Consider the following 15,606-nt stretch of genomic DNA (forward strand, 5'->3'; position numbering starts at 1 on the left):
TAATGAGAGATTGTATCAGTAATCAAAAACCTCCCAACACCAAGAGCTATGGATGTTGGATGATCAGTCAGTTCAGTTCAGTTCAGTTCAATCGCTCAGTCGTGTCCTACTCTTTGCAACCCCATGAATTGCAGCACGCCAGGCCTCCCTGTCCATCACCAACTCCCGGAGTTTACTCAAACCCATTGTCCATAGAGTTGGTGATGCCATCCAACCATCTCATCCTCTGTCATCCCCTTCTCCTCCTGCCCCCAATCCCTCCCAGCATCAGGGCTTTTTCCAATGAGTCAACTCTTCGCATGAGGTGGCCAAAGTACTGAAGTTTCAGCTTCAGCATCAGTCCTTCCAATGAACACCCAGGACTGATCTCCTTTAGGATGAACTGGTTGGATCTTGCAGTCCAAGGGACTCTTGATAGTGATGTGTAAATGTGGGTTCATTAATGGCAACAAATGAACCACCTTGTGGGAGATGTTGATGCTAGGGGAGGTTTTAGGGAGGGAGGAAGCAGGAGTTAACATGGGAATTCTGTACTTTCTGCTCAGTTTCACTATGAACCTAAAACTGCTCTAACAAACAAAGTGTACTAAAAAACAAAAAACTCCCAACAAAGAAAAGTCCAGGGCCAGATAGGTGTCTTCTGCCAAAAATTTAGAGTTAATAGCAATCCTCCCAAGATAACCTTGATACCAAAGCCAGACAAAGATCCCCCAAGAAAAGAATATTACAGAAAAATATCTTTTAAAAATACAGATGAAAAATCCTCACAAAATACTAGCAAACCAAATGCAATATCATAGAAAAGGGGATTTATATACCACCAAGAGATATTTGTCTCAGGAATGCAAGGGTACTTCAATATTAAGAAAATCAACCAATGTAACATATCACATGAATAGAACAAAGGAGAAAAAACCCATTATTTCACTTGTCACAAAAAGCATTTAATAAAATCCAACATATTTTCATGACGAAAGCACTCAAGAAAAAAAAAAAGAATAGACGAATAGAAATAAGTACAGGAGAGGAATAAGAATAGAACTTCCTCAACTTTATAAAGGACATTTATGGAAACCCACAGCTAACATCATGCATGTGTGCATGCTATGTTGCTTCAGTCATGTCCGACTCTCTGCAACCATATGGACTTTAGCCCACCAGGCTCCTCTGTTTGTGGGATTCTCCAGGCAAGAACACAGGAGTGGGTTGCCATGCCTTCCTCCAGGGAATCTTCCTGACCCAGGGATCAAACCTGCATCTCTTAGGACTTCTGCATTGGCAGGCGGGTTCTGCATCACTAGTGCCACCTGGGAAGGCCCAGCTAACACCATACTTAATGTTAAAAGACTAAAAGCTTTCCTCCTAAGAACAAGAACAAGATAAGGATGCCCAGGCAGAGTGGAGTAGCAGTCGGAGATGTTCTGTTCTGAGGAGTAGCCAGTGGTGTGATGGTGCAAGCCAGGGACCATTTACACCTAAGATGGACTATGGAAAAGCACGTACTGGAGGTGGAAGTCCAAGTCAAATGTAGGACAGCCTCACTGAATCACCTGTACCTGAGGCAGTAGCAGCAGCAGCAGCAAGTACCTGTGGTTGATTTCCAGGCAGAACTGAAACGAGCATTCTTAACTGAGACACCAAGAAATGGTTAGAGCAGTATTGGAACACCTGGGTGGCTGATTCCAAAAGAAGCAAACAAAACTGTCTTCTCTTAGGTCTTAAGGATCCCAAATCTTTCCTGTGGGCACTGGATTTGGTGGAATAGCAATCATGACTGTGGGAAGGAGCAGCAAGATGCTGCAGCACACTGACCATAGGATAGAATGTATCTTGCAAGATGGCCGGATCTTCATTGGTACGTTTAAGACTTTTGACAAACATATGAACTTGACCCTGTATGACTGTGATGAGTTCAGGAGGTTTAAGCCAAAGGATGTGAAACAGCCACAGCATAAAGAAAAGTGAGTTTGGGGTCAAGTGTTGCTCTGTGGGGAAACTTGGTTTCCATGACTGTGGAGGGAAAGATGCTGGCATTGCTCAGGTACCTCTTGCTGGAGCTGCAGGAGGCCCTGGGGTTGGCCGGGCAGTTGGCAGAGATGTTCCAGCTGGTGTTCCAATTCCCTAGGTCCCTGCTGGGACAGCAGGCTCTGTCCGAGGGATTGAGGGGTCACCCCAACAGGGAGTGACCCAACAGGGAGTGACCCCACAGGGAAGAGGCACAATATAGCAGCTGCTGCAGGTGCTGCTACTGCCAGCACTGCTGGGAGCCCCAAGAAGTATCCACGAGGATGGGGGACTGCCCCCCGCTGCCATCAGTTGGTCAAGCAACCCCACCTCCAGGAATTATGGCTCCTCCACCTGGTATGAGACCACCATGGGCCCACCACAGGGTCTTCCTTCCCCCTACCCCAGAGACATCAACAAGCATGCCCCCTCCAGGAATGAGGACCCCTTTCACCAGGAATAAGAGGTTCACCTCCTCTAAGAAAGCATCCACCAAGACCTGACGGTATTACTGATCCTTCTTAGTCACTTTTTTTCCTGCAATGAGTCTTGTGAAATATGTGGAGTGTTTGTGAACTTTTGTCCCCTCTGCTGCATTAATGAAAGTGAAAGTGTTAGTCACTCAGTGGTGTCCGACTCTTTGCAACCCCATGGACTATACCCTGCCAGGCTCCCCTGTCCATGGGATTCTCCAGGCAAGAATACTGGAGTGGGTTGCCACTCCCTTCTCCAGGGGAACATCCTGACCCAGGGATTAAACCTGAGTCACCTGCATTGCAGGCAGATTCCTTACCATCTGAGCCACCAGGGAAGCCCTGCTACATTAAGATCAACTAATAAACACACATGGGGAAAAAAAAAAATTATGTCCACTTTCACTACTACTACTCTACATTATACTAGAAGTTTTAGCCAGAGGAATCAGTCAAATAAAGGCATCCCATTTGGAAAGGAAAAATGAAAACTATCTCTATTTGCAGATGATATCTAGCCTACATGGGCAACCCTGGTGGCTCGGCCGTAAAGAATCCGCATGCAATCCAAGAGATGTGGGTTCGATCCCTGGGTCAGGAAGATCCCCTGGAGAAGTAAATGGCTACACACTCCAGTAGTCTTGCCTGGGAAATTCCACGGACAGAGAAGCCTAGCGGACTACCATCCATGAGGTCACAAGAATTAGACATGACTTAGCAACTAAACACCACCACCAACATCTATCCTATACAGAGAAAATTCAAAAAAAGTTCACCAAAAAATTTGGTACTAATAAGCAAATTCAGCCATGTTTCAGGGTACAACATCAATACACAAAAATCTGTTTGTGTTTCAAGAACAGAACACATAAAGAAAATTAAGAACACAATTCCATTTGCAATAGAATACAAAAGAATAAATATCTATGAATAAATTTAACAAAGCAGGTGAAAGACTTACACACTGAAAACTATAAAACATTGCTGCACTAAATGAAAAGGCATCCTGTGTTTATGGGTTAGTAGACAGTCTCATGATGCAGAAGGAAATGGCAACCCACTCCAGTGTTCTTGCCTGGAGAATCCCATGGATGGAGGAGCCTGGTGGGCTATAGTCTATGGGGTTGCAAAGAGTCAGACACAACTAAACACACACACACAGTCTCATGAAGCTGCCAATGCTACCTAAAGCAAATGACAGATTCACTGCAATCATGAAATTTCAGCAGCCCATTTTGTAAAAATGTTGTGGAATACTTAAATGTCAAATTGGTTCTTATCATTAAAAAAAAACTTTAAACAATACAAGACTAGTTACAATGAAAAGTTAAATTGCCTGGTATATGCTCAAAGTACTGTAATAAGCTGAGAAAGGATTCAATAATTCTGTTTTCTAATTTAGGGTCAAGTGATTAAGGTACAAATATCCAGTTGTTAAGAACCCTGTCTTCTGAAGCTTTACAAGAACTCCTTCAGAAGTTCTCCACTCCCCATCACACTTGTATGTTTGCCTTTGTCCTCCACTCCTCAAGTGCTCTTACACACATCATAGATGCTGTTTCACCACACATGGAATTACAAACCTCTACCAAGGTATGTAAGCTTTATAGTAAAACTAAAAGAATTCTGCAACCATACAAATCTCGGAATCTGTGAGCAAACTGCTCACCTCTATAGTTTCCTCATCTACAAAACAAGAATGACTAATAGGGTTGTTATACGATCAAATTATTTATGTAAAGCATTTACAACAATACAGGCATATTCTGAACTCTCAATAAGAGCTGTATGATTTTGTATAACATACCCAAAATAGTTATACTTTTTTTTTTAAAGAACATGTGGAAGTAGGCCTAACCTATTGCTTAGCTTGCTACAGCTATTCAAAGTTGACATAATTAGGACTGTGTATCAGGCTTTGATCCAGATTTGTTTTAAGAGGTCACTTCTCCTGCCTTATGAAATGTTCTGCAATTTTTTTAATGATAACAGGAACTAAGAATAGGTATCTGTCCCTTTTTTGTGTTTGTTTCAGCTAGAAATGTTAAAATAACTTAAAAGTAAAGAAATGTAGAGTTCATTTGTTCAATTTTTTGCATGGACTAAGATGGTATAACACATTACAATGCTGCAAGATAAGAAATTTATTTTGTTCTACTATTAAAGGAAATAAGACAAATTCACCATCAACACCACCAAAAGATAAGTAGCACTTCCATAATTTAAAGTATGACCAAAGCACACAGGCCATAAGAAATGATATCCAAAATTTTGAGGACAGAAGCTTCCAAATGAAGTATTTAATAAATACCTTCAGTTGTAATGATCAGTAAAACGGAAAGATTTGGCTTCTGACATATCATATAGGTGGCACTGTAACTGTTTAGACCGCTTTGCTTCTAGTCGGAGCTGTCTAGTTCTTTCTTTGACAGCTTGCTGCTCTGCTAATTTTTCTATCTGTTTTCTTCTTAGCCATCTGTAGAGAGAGACATAATCAGATCTGGTATCAGCCTAAATATGTCTTCATACTATAAAGTTATTACTATAGACAATTGTAGGAAATTGGATTTCTTTATATTGAAATGGTCTGGTCACAACACAAATTAGCATTAACTGAAAATTTTCATTCTTATGCCAAAGGCTCACACTAGGAAAGCATGGTTAAATTTACAATAAAATATTTGAAATTAAGTCTGTCTTATAATGAAACTGCCAACTAAAAAACTTTTTAAAGTGATTTACAAACTATTTTACATGCGGCATACATAGGTCATATGTAAAATGATTTTTAAATCTTTTTTTAAAATATGACTTTCTAAACAACTAAGTATTTGACTGGCTCCATATAATTTATTTAGCAGCATGCAGAAATGCTGCCTTGCTATTCTTGGTAGAGAAATCATAGAGTTCCTGCTTTTCAGTGAATAAAATAATTCTTCCTTAAAATGGAAAAATAAGCCTAAGAAGAAAAAAACATCAAAAAAGGTGAAGGGAAAGTCCACATTCTAACAAATGTAAGTCTATAAAGCTTGCTTAGGTTAAATAACATTAAAAATAACTATGTATATTACATCTCTGGTATGAAAGTGCATATGTGGTGTGTGCACGCCTGTATACATGTTTTCCGAAATAAACCCAAACAACTAAATGACTGAACTAGCACAGAAGACAGGTAAGAAACCTCTAACCCAATGTTGTGTGGTGTCCAACTGGATAGTAGTTTGAGCAAATTAACTGCAGTCCCTTGGGGGTCAGCTGGGAAAGGAAAGAAAGAGGCAAAGAAACTAAGGAAGAGAGAGACAGCAGAAAAGAAAGAAATGAACTTCAAACGGTGGACTAAATTTCCACTCCCTTTCCCAAGTCTTGCTGGCAAAATTGTGAAGCCAGATCTGTTTCCTCAGAACAGGTATTACAAGCCAGGTATTACACTCTTACCCAGGAAACTGAAAGGAGACTGGGTTTGCCTTCAATTACCAAAATAGGTGTCTAAATCCCCTTCTCATCTGGTCTGTACAGATCTTCCTCCTCTTTACAGAAAAATACTTACTGGTTAAGTGCAACTCTTTATTCAGTTTTCTGATGACTAAGTAAGAGAAGCTGTAACCAATCTTTGGCCCACTTCTCCAAGCAATGAACAAATCAATCGATCAATGGGAGGCTATCAAAAGTTATCACACTGGTGCCATTAAGAAATATTTTTAGTATTAAACCATATCTGGAAAGAATGGTATAGATATCATGCAAAGTATGGAGTTAAAGAATTTTCTCACATATATTTAAAACTGTGGCTTTAAAACTATATAGGTATATAATGTAAGGGATTAATTTTTTTTAAGTTTTATTGACTATATAATTTTCTAAATTGCCCATGAGGAGGAGGGGACATGTCCTTCCTTTGACTTACTGTTTAAAGGCCCTGTCACGGCCTTCTGTTCCTTTAAGGAAGACTAAGCACTCCTCTTGCTTTCGCAGTTCTTCTGTCTTTCTTTCTTTCAATTGTTCTTCATGCTTTTTTTTAAGCCATAATCGAAAAGCTTGCTGTGGATCTCTGTCTTCCTGCTGTTCACAAAAGTAAGTTTTGCTTAAAGAAATGAAAACTACTTTTTAAGGCCCTGCCAATAGGACCCTATAAGAATACCTGTCCTATTCACCAACTGTTCATAATAATACCAGTTTCATTACTTGCACTTTTAGCATCCAAACCAAATATATGACCTCTGAATCAACACTCACTGCCCTCTGGTTTGTTTCAAAAGTCTTACTGAGGTAATCAGTAAATGGAGAATGGCAAGATGCAGTGATTAGCAAACTTTTCAAAACTGAGCCCTTTGACAAATAAAATAATTTTGCACACCGACACAAGCATATAAAACAGGGTTGAAGACAGACAGTATGAGTGAGGTACTGGTATCAATTCCTGAAGAAACTCCATGGAAGCTCCACTGGAACTGAAAACCAATGACCCAACATTTATGTTATTCAAACTTTCTTTTAAATTCTTCTTTCATTTTTAAGAGCATCTGCCAAGCCCATCTCCAAAAATGCAATTATTACTATGGAGCATGGCAATGAGGATTTTCAACCATAAGAATTTTTTCATAAGGATAATTGCCATGAGGATTTTGTCATAAGAATGGGATAGTGGAAATAGCTTGTTGTATAGTTCTTCAAACTTCATGATGGATACTATCCTCAAGGAGTTTTCAAAAGCTGAAAGAGCTCTTATTTGGGAGAGTAAAGAGAGCAAAGGGAAAGATTTTGGGGCTCTTCAGCCTTGGAAAAAGCATGACTCATTATATGGATGCCTGGCTAGAATACAAAAGGAAAAGATGCATTCATTTAATACTTTTGCCACATCTGAGTTCTGTGATATAGATTTCCTACACCTTGCATTTTCCTTTATCTGTAGCCCACACTGCCAAGTATGCTCCAGGCTAATTTATATAATTTATATAACCTAGAATCTTTGGTGTATAATGCAGAACTTTGTGAAGAGGTCCTATGGACCTACAAGACCATTGCTGAACACCTGAAAGTCTGGGACTATCTGGAGATTACTAAAAAGTGTTCAATCTGCAACTGTAGATTAAAAGAGTGAGGAATGCACGGACAGACAGGATTGATGGGTATCACTGTTCATCTGCTCATTCAATAGATATTTACAGAGCATCTACTACATACAGTATCTACCTGAACAGAGCTGCTAGGATGCACCATAGGGGGAGGTGGGAGACAAGGCTTCCCTTCTCATACATTCTATACCTGCACTGGATAATACAGTAGCCACTAGTCACAAGCAACTACTTAAGTAAAATTAGAAATTCAGTATCTCGGTCACACTAGCTACACTTTAAGTACTCAACAGTCATATTATGGCTAGTGGCCACTTTACTGGACAGTGTAGATACAGTGTTACCATCATCACAGAAAATTGTATTGGGCAGTACTGTTCAAGATAAGATGAAAATAGAGGATTTATTGACAGATTGTTATGTCAGGTTCAAAAGAAAAGTATGATAAGGAAAGACAGTAATAATGGGAGATGTGAGGAGAAAGGAATAAACTCCTAGGAACACAGTATCTACCAAGGCTGAATCAGGAAGAACAGAAAATGTGAACATGTTCATTACCAGTAATGAGACTGAATCAATAATCAATCTCCCCCAAAACAAAAGTCCAAGACCAGATGGCTTCTAGAAAATCTAAAGAATAATTAATACCAATCATTCTCAAATACTTCCAATAAACAGAAGAGGAGAGGACACTTCCAATCCATTTTAAGAGGCCTGAATTACTGTGATACCAAAGCCAGACAAAGACAATACAAGAAAACAAAATTAGAGGCTGATATACTTGATGAATTCTTTAAATGTAAAAATACTCAACAAACTATCAAAAAAGCTAATTTAGCAGTATATTAAAAAAAGATCATACACAAATAATCAAGTGGGATTTTACAGAGATGCTGGGATGGTTCAAATCTACAAATCAGTGTTATACACATTAACGAAATGAAAGATAAAAATCATATGATGATCTAAATAGATGCAAAAAAAGCATTTGACAAAATTTATATTTTCATGATAAAAACTCTCAAAAATTGGGTATAGAGAGAATATACCTCAATATAATGAAGACTATATATCACAAGTCCACAGCTAACATCATACTATCAGAGGCAAGACAAGAATCCCCATTCTCACCACTTTTATTCAACACATACTTGAAGTCCCAACTGGAGCAATCAGACAAGAAAAAGAAATAAAAGGTATTCAAATTAGAAAGAAAGAAGTGAAACTGCTCTATTTGCACATTACATATTATTATTATATACAGAAACCCTAGAGACTTCACCCCTCCTCACAAAAAAAAAAAGTTAGAACTAATAAACCATTCAGTAAAGCTGCAGGATACAAAATCAATATATAAAAATCAACTGTGTTTCAATACACTAAAAACAAACTATCTGAAAGAGAATTAATAAGGCCTTTTAAAATAGCATTAAAAAAGAATGAAATAGGTACCTAGGAATAAATTTAACCAAGGAGGTGAAAGACTATGCTGTAAGCAAAATGACATTCATGAAAGAAACTGAAGAAGATACAAATGGACAGCAAGAAGATCGAACCAGTCAATCCTGAAGGAAAGCAGCCCTGAACATCTATTGGAAGTACTGAAGCAGAATTCTGGGAGATGGTGAAGGACAGGGAAGCCTGGCATGGTGCAGTCCATGGGGTCGCAGAGGGTTGTACACGACTGAGCAAGTGAACAACAACATGAGCTGATGGCAAATCAAAAAAATAGTCATTTTGAAGTGTCTTCTCTTACAACAGCAGTGAACCATTTCTTGGCCAGATGGTGACATGCAACAAGAAGTGGATTTTATACAACTGGCGATGACTAGCTCAGTGGCTGGACCAAGAAGCTCCAAAGCACTTCCCAAAGTCAGACTTGCACCAAAAAAATATAATGGTCACTGTTTGTTGGTCTGCTGCCCATCTGATCCACTATAGCTTTCTGAACCCCAGCAAAATCATTACATCTGATAAATATGCTCAGCAAATTGATGAGATGCACCAAAACTTGCAATGCCTGCAGCTAGCATCTGTCAACAGAAAGGGTCCAATGCTACATGACAACCCCTGACCACATGTCACACAACCAAAACTTCAAAAGTTGAATGAATTGGACTACAAACTTTGGGCTCATCAGCCATATTCACATGACCTCTTGCCAACTGACTACCACTTCTTCAAGCATCTCGACAACTTTTTGCAGGGAAAATGCCTCCACAGCCAACAGGAGGCAGAAAATGCTTTCCAAGAGTTCGTCCAAACCTAAACATGGATGTTTATGCTATAGGAATAAACAAACTTATTTCTCACTGGCAAAAAAAAAAAAAAAAGATACAAATGAATGGAAAGATACTCCATGACCATGGACTAGAAAAACTAATACTGTTAAAATGTCCATACTGTCTAAAAATTGCCCATGCAACCTAAAAGTCATTACATAAAAGTTTCAATGAAATTTTTCACAAAATTGAAAAAAACTCCTAAAATCTGTATAAGATCCAAACATCCAATGTAATCCTGAGAAAGAACAACAAAGCTGTAAGCATCTCACTTCCTGATTTTAACCTATATTATAAAGCTTAAGCAATCAAATAGTATATTAATAATACTGGCATGAGAATAGACACATAGATCAATGGAAGGGAATACAGAGCACAGCAATAAACCCATGCATATACTGTCAATTATTTTCAACAAAGGAACCATCAGTAACAATGAGCAAGGAACAGTCTCTTCAATAAATGGAACTGGGAAAACTGAATTGCTACACGTAAAAATTACCTCATTTCCTTTTCTCTTAATATACCGGATAGGACTCCCAGAATAAAATTATTTATTATAGAAGGGAGACTTACCTGTCTCTGACTTTAATGGGTATATTTATAGTATTTCCTAAGATAGTATTTATTCTGTAATCCACATTTTATTAGAAAAAATTAAAAATAAATGCTAAATACGAGTATATACTTTTTCTATATCTTTCAAGATAGACAAATTCTTTTCATTTACCTATTTTGTACTGAATATATTAATAATTTGTTATTATTGGTCCATAATTTCCTTCCTAAAATAAACTGTAACTGGTTATAGCATGCTATTATTTTACTATACATTGCAGTCAAATTTCTCAATATTTTCTCTTTTAGTTCATGGTTTCAGGTTTACTACCTGAAAAGATACTGTCCATCCCAAGATTATAAAAGCTAAACTTCTATAAATAGCATAATAAACAATATAAAAGTACATCATTTTGTTAGTCAAGGAAAACATTTACAGACATAATAGACAAGGATTAAAATCTGTACTGCCTGCAATGCAAGAGAGCCCATTCAAATACTAGGTCAGGAAGACCCCCTGGAGAAGGGATAGGCTATCCACTCCAATATTCTTGGGCTTCCCTGGTGGCTCAGTTGGTAAAGAATCCGCCTGCAATGCGGGAGGACCTGGATTCCATTCCTGGGTTGGGAAGATCCCCTGGAGGAGGGCATGGCAACCCACTCCAGTTTTTTTTCCTGGAGAATCCCCATGGACAGAGGAGCCTGACAGGCTATAGTCCACGAGGTCTCAAAGAGTTGGACATGACTGAGCAACTAAGCACAAGAAAAATAAAACTGGTAAAAAAGAAAAGACTACAAATAGGAAATTCACAGAAAACACATGCTCATATACACTCATATATATTAATGATTTGAAAAAAATTAAGGAAATAAACTACATACAATGTTAGACAGGATATATGAAACATTCACTCTTACATACAACTGGAGGGACTATAAATTGATACAACCCTTTAGGAGGCTAACTTTGCATATTTAACCACAGCTTTCATTCTGGACATCCAATAAGTCATAAATTTCCAAGAAACCCTCTTATAGAATATTGATGTTCTCCTATAGAATTTACATGTTCACAACAGCCCTGTTAATTAATAGAGAAATATTAGAATCAATCTAAATGTCTACAAATGAGGAATGGTTTAATAAATTAAGTTACATCTGAAAGTAGAATATCATGGAGCTATTTGAAAAGAGATCTAAATGCAATGATCTAGAAATATGTCCTTGATGAATGAGTAAAAAAAATCCAACCATATAATACACTTTTAGCAGATAAACATGTAAATAAAAATAAGAGCTAGAAGGATTTGCAGCACACTGTTAAAAGCAGTTACCACTAGATGAGCCTGGAAGGGGCTAGGATTGAATTTTCAATTTTTAGTTTATATACATTTTTTAAATAGTAGGGATATAGATGATTTTTTTACTTTCTCATGGGTTTTTTGTATATTTCAATTTTTTTTAAAAATTAAATAATATGATGGCTTTGTTAGTTTTCACAGAAGATTCCTATACATCTACTCTTGAGATCAATCTGTAGTTTTTGTGTGCATTGTCCTATTTAAATATCAAAGTTGTATATCTTGAAAAAATGAATTGGTAGCTTTCCTTTTTTCTGTGCTTTAACTGTTTGAATAAAATAAGAATCATTTGATTTTTACAAGGCTTCTTAGAATTTAGTTATGTAATAAAGTCATCTGCATGTTGCACCTTTTGCAAGGGTAGTTCTTGGACCACTTTTTCTACTTCTTCTTTAGGCTTTTAGTCTGATAGACTCCCTTCTGTAAATAAATCCAGCTTTCAAATATGTATGAACTTATTTTTCATGAAGAAGGATAACTTACTCTACTGTTCATGTCTTCAATCTGCTTTGCTCGCTGAATTCTCCTCATTTCTAGGACCTGCTCTCTCTTCTTTTGCAACCATGCTTTAAATACCATGTCATTTTCTTTTTTCTTTTCTTTTTCTTCTTCTATTTTCTTTTGATCTTCCTGGAGGAAAGAATATACAAACACACTGATGAAAAATTAGTAAAATTATATATGTTATCAAAATAGAGAGATATATTTTGATGTCTGACATTAGAATTCCTAGCCCCTAAAAATTTCCATCTGTAAATTTGGCCTCCCTAAAGAAAACACGGCCTCCAATTTTCTTAGAGGAAAAAAGGAAGACTTCAGATAAATTGTAGAGTTAAGTCTATAATTACATAAATCTACACTATGCAACATGCTGTTCAAGAATTCCTTGGATCTCTCCCTCACTTCCTAGTTTATTCTTGGTATTTAACTCCTCAAAAACCACAGCAATGCAAAAGACCGCCCCAAACACACACAAACACTCACTCTACAAGCACTAATATGGTGTCTACAGAAGCACTATAAATGTCTTAAACATTTTTACACTATTGTTAAATTTGTTAATTGTGACATGTGACATTGTGATTACAAAACCAGTGCTATAATCATTTTCTTTTTGAAGTATACAATCATCTCTGAAGTGTATAAGTGAGCAATGATTGGATGTCTAGAACTTGCTTTGGAAAAAACCAGCCAAAAAAGGAAGAGATGAAGCAAACATGCCAAAATCTCAATGACTCTTGAATCTGGGTAATGGAGACATAAGGGTTAACTGTACCTTCATATGTGTTGGAGATTTTTTATCATAATGTTTAAAAATATTTTCAACTAGCGTATATCCATAAAGTAACATTTTGCTATCAGAAAAATATTTAAACAGTTAACTATAAGAACAAAATGAATTTTTTTAACTGAATTATTAAAGTGATGTTATGAAAGAGAGTTACGTAAACCCTAAGGGAGGTATTTAAAGCAGTTATGAAGAGCTATAAAACAGTAAGTGGGAACAATGCAGCATGTCTTAGTGGAAATATCACCATGGTAGAAGTTAAGAGATCTGAGTAACAATCATACTGCCATCATACTATGTTAATTTGGGCAAACCATTTAACTCAGTATTCTCATCAATAAAATGAAGTTGTATTAACAAGCTCATAAGTGTCTTTCAATACTAAAATTTTAGCATGGAAATAAACTGAATGATCGAATCCATGCTTAAACTGTTTTCAAATAATGAATTCAGAGTTCTTTCCATGTGTTTTGACAGTATAGCAAGCCCTTTTTGACTGAACAAAATGTAGAAGGGAAAGGAAAAATTCTAAACAATTAATAGCATAAAATGCCTTTTTAAAAACTTGTATACCATTTTCTAAGCCCTTATAACGGGGCTTACATAATATGTGGATTTACTAAGTATTAAATTTTATATTTACTTTAGCTCCCTTTTACCAAAGGATTTGGGATGCCTTGCATGAATAATTGTAGGACAATTATTTTTCCAGACAGGACATCTGGATTAAACAGATGATATTAGCCAAAGCAAAGACACTGCAGTTGCCAAAGAGAACAGTGAGATGATGCACTTAGTGTAGAGAGATGGAGTAGAGCAGCCCAACCTAGGAAATACTTTGCAGGGCTTCAAAAAGGAAAGCCTTCTCCTGAAACCAGTTGAAAATATTTTAAAGTCTTAGCACTTAAAGACCATGCCTTGAGCTAGTACATAACCAAAGTGAAATTTAGTTATGAGGATCCTGATATGAGAAAAGTGTATCCCAAAACAGTGTGTGACACCCAAGAAAGAGGATCAAAAGAAAAACGAACTATCCATTAGTCATACCTGTTAAAGATAACCATTAGTTCATTAGTGAAAAAGACACTGACATTATATAAAACCTCCTATATAACTTCTACAGAAATATATACAGAAGCACACATGTAAACATGTGTGTATATGCAGCAAACAAGTAGTTCAGTTATTCTCAACAAATTCTTTTATATTATCACGCAGTTCTGAGTTAACAGATCCTTTTACGTACCTATTATGTAACTGAACCAAGGAAGCTGAGTCTGACAGAGTTCAGATTTCAGTAGCCAACTAAGCCAAATTTTATTAAGTATGCACCCTTTCAGATTTCCTGCCTAAAAGTGTGCTATAGGTTACATGTTCTTAGTAACTTCATTTCTTAATCTTTTTTCTGCTAATGTGAGTTCCTGATTTAAATACCAGAAATTTCCATTGATCATTTCCTACGTAAATGGAAAATATACCACTTCTCAACAAACAAAATATACCACTTCTCAACTTCTCAACATGACAGGAAAACTGGGATTTCGACTTTGCTACAAACAAGTCATGGGACTTTGGTAAAGTTATTTAAATTTTCTGGACTAGTTTTTCACCTATGAAATAATCTTTAAGGTTTCTTCTTATATTCTATTAACTATGATTCTTTTGCCATTAGGTATTTACAGCTAGACATTTTATATGGTTCAGCTTAATGCTACCTGGTATTCAGTAAAACAGAGAATCAGGGCACTGATTTATGTAGTTCAGAGAAAATTCCCCAGTTTTAGTATTTAGAATTTTCAATTATAAAACACTTTTATTCTCTTTAGGAGCAACCACCCCCCCCCCCAAAATAATAATAATTTTGGATTCTGTAGGGCATCTTGGAGACATTTCAGTTAGGTTATTAGGCTCTATTCTTAATTAAAACTAAAATCCCTGAAATCAAGAAAATGTAGTGTTGATAACAATCTCTAAGAGGAACAGAAAACAGTTTATTTCCAGCCACACTGAGGACTATTGCCCAGGAGACACAAATTCAAGAAGCATCTGGATTGTGTTCCACTGCATTACAAAATAGGGGAGGCATCTATATATAGGCAAAAAATGCAAATCACATAAATTGTTTGTCAGGAATTAGGATTGAAGCTAGCAAGAAATAAGGGTGCTGCTTAAGCAAGGATTGGCTGGTATCTGAAATGGTTAAATAACTGCAAGGGGAGACCTTGAGACCATAAAGTTGAAGCTGGCAGATGGTATTCTGAAGAGGTCTGGTGATATACTTGAGTTTGATACAGTTCAGAAAATTCAGGTTCTCGGTGATACAGGAACACATCTGAAACCATATCCACAATGGCCACCCAGCTCCATTCTGGATGCCTGAACCACAGTTTTTTATCTTGTCAGAACAAAGAACATGAAATATCAAATATGACAGGGGTACATTCCTTCAAGGTTTCAAAAGAGACAGATTAACATGTACACAGTAAGTCAGTATGGCCTGGGTGTCTGGGAAAGGAACCTCATCTTCAAAGGAGAACTAGCCTGAGTGTCATGGGAAGGTGGGGAGCA

The 15,606-nt window shown here is 37.0% G+C and overlaps 1 protein-coding gene and 2 pseudogenes across 6 annotated transcripts in view; 2 read left to right on the forward strand and 1 right to left on the reverse strand.

Annotated features, from left to right (window-relative positions):
• The window catches only part of CCDC181 (coiled-coil domain containing 181), a 38,232-nt gene that overhangs the window by 11,886 nt on the left and 10,740 nt on the right, over positions 1–15,606 (reverse strand). For 4 of the 6 annotated variants that reach the window (XM_043923745.1, XM_043923748.1, XM_043923744.1 and 1 more), the window contains 3 exons: positions 12,234–12,380; positions 6,382–6,536; positions 4,598–4,953 (listed from right to left, as the gene is read on the reverse strand). In XM_043923745.1, the coding sequence (XP_043779680.1) occupies positions 4,791–4,953; positions 6,382–6,536; positions 12,234–12,380 (465 nt within the window). In that variant the 3' untranslated portion in view covers positions 4,598–4,790. Of the gene's footprint in view, positions 1–4,597; positions 4,954–6,381; positions 6,537–12,233; positions 12,381–15,606 lie in introns of those variants that run through there. The other 2 variants (XM_043923746.1, XM_043923747.1) reach the window with 2 other exon arrangements.
• On the forward strand, positions 1,449–1,652 carry LOC122707828 (annotated as a pseudogene).
• LOC122707827 lies at positions 1,771–2,529 on the forward strand (annotated as a pseudogene).

This window comes from Cervus elaphus, chromosome 14 (assembly GCF_910594005.1).
Source record: "Cervus elaphus chromosome 14, mCerEla1.1, whole genome shotgun sequence".
In the NCBI taxonomy this organism is placed as follows: Eukaryota; Metazoa; Chordata; class Mammalia; order Artiodactyla; family Cervidae; genus Cervus; species Cervus elaphus.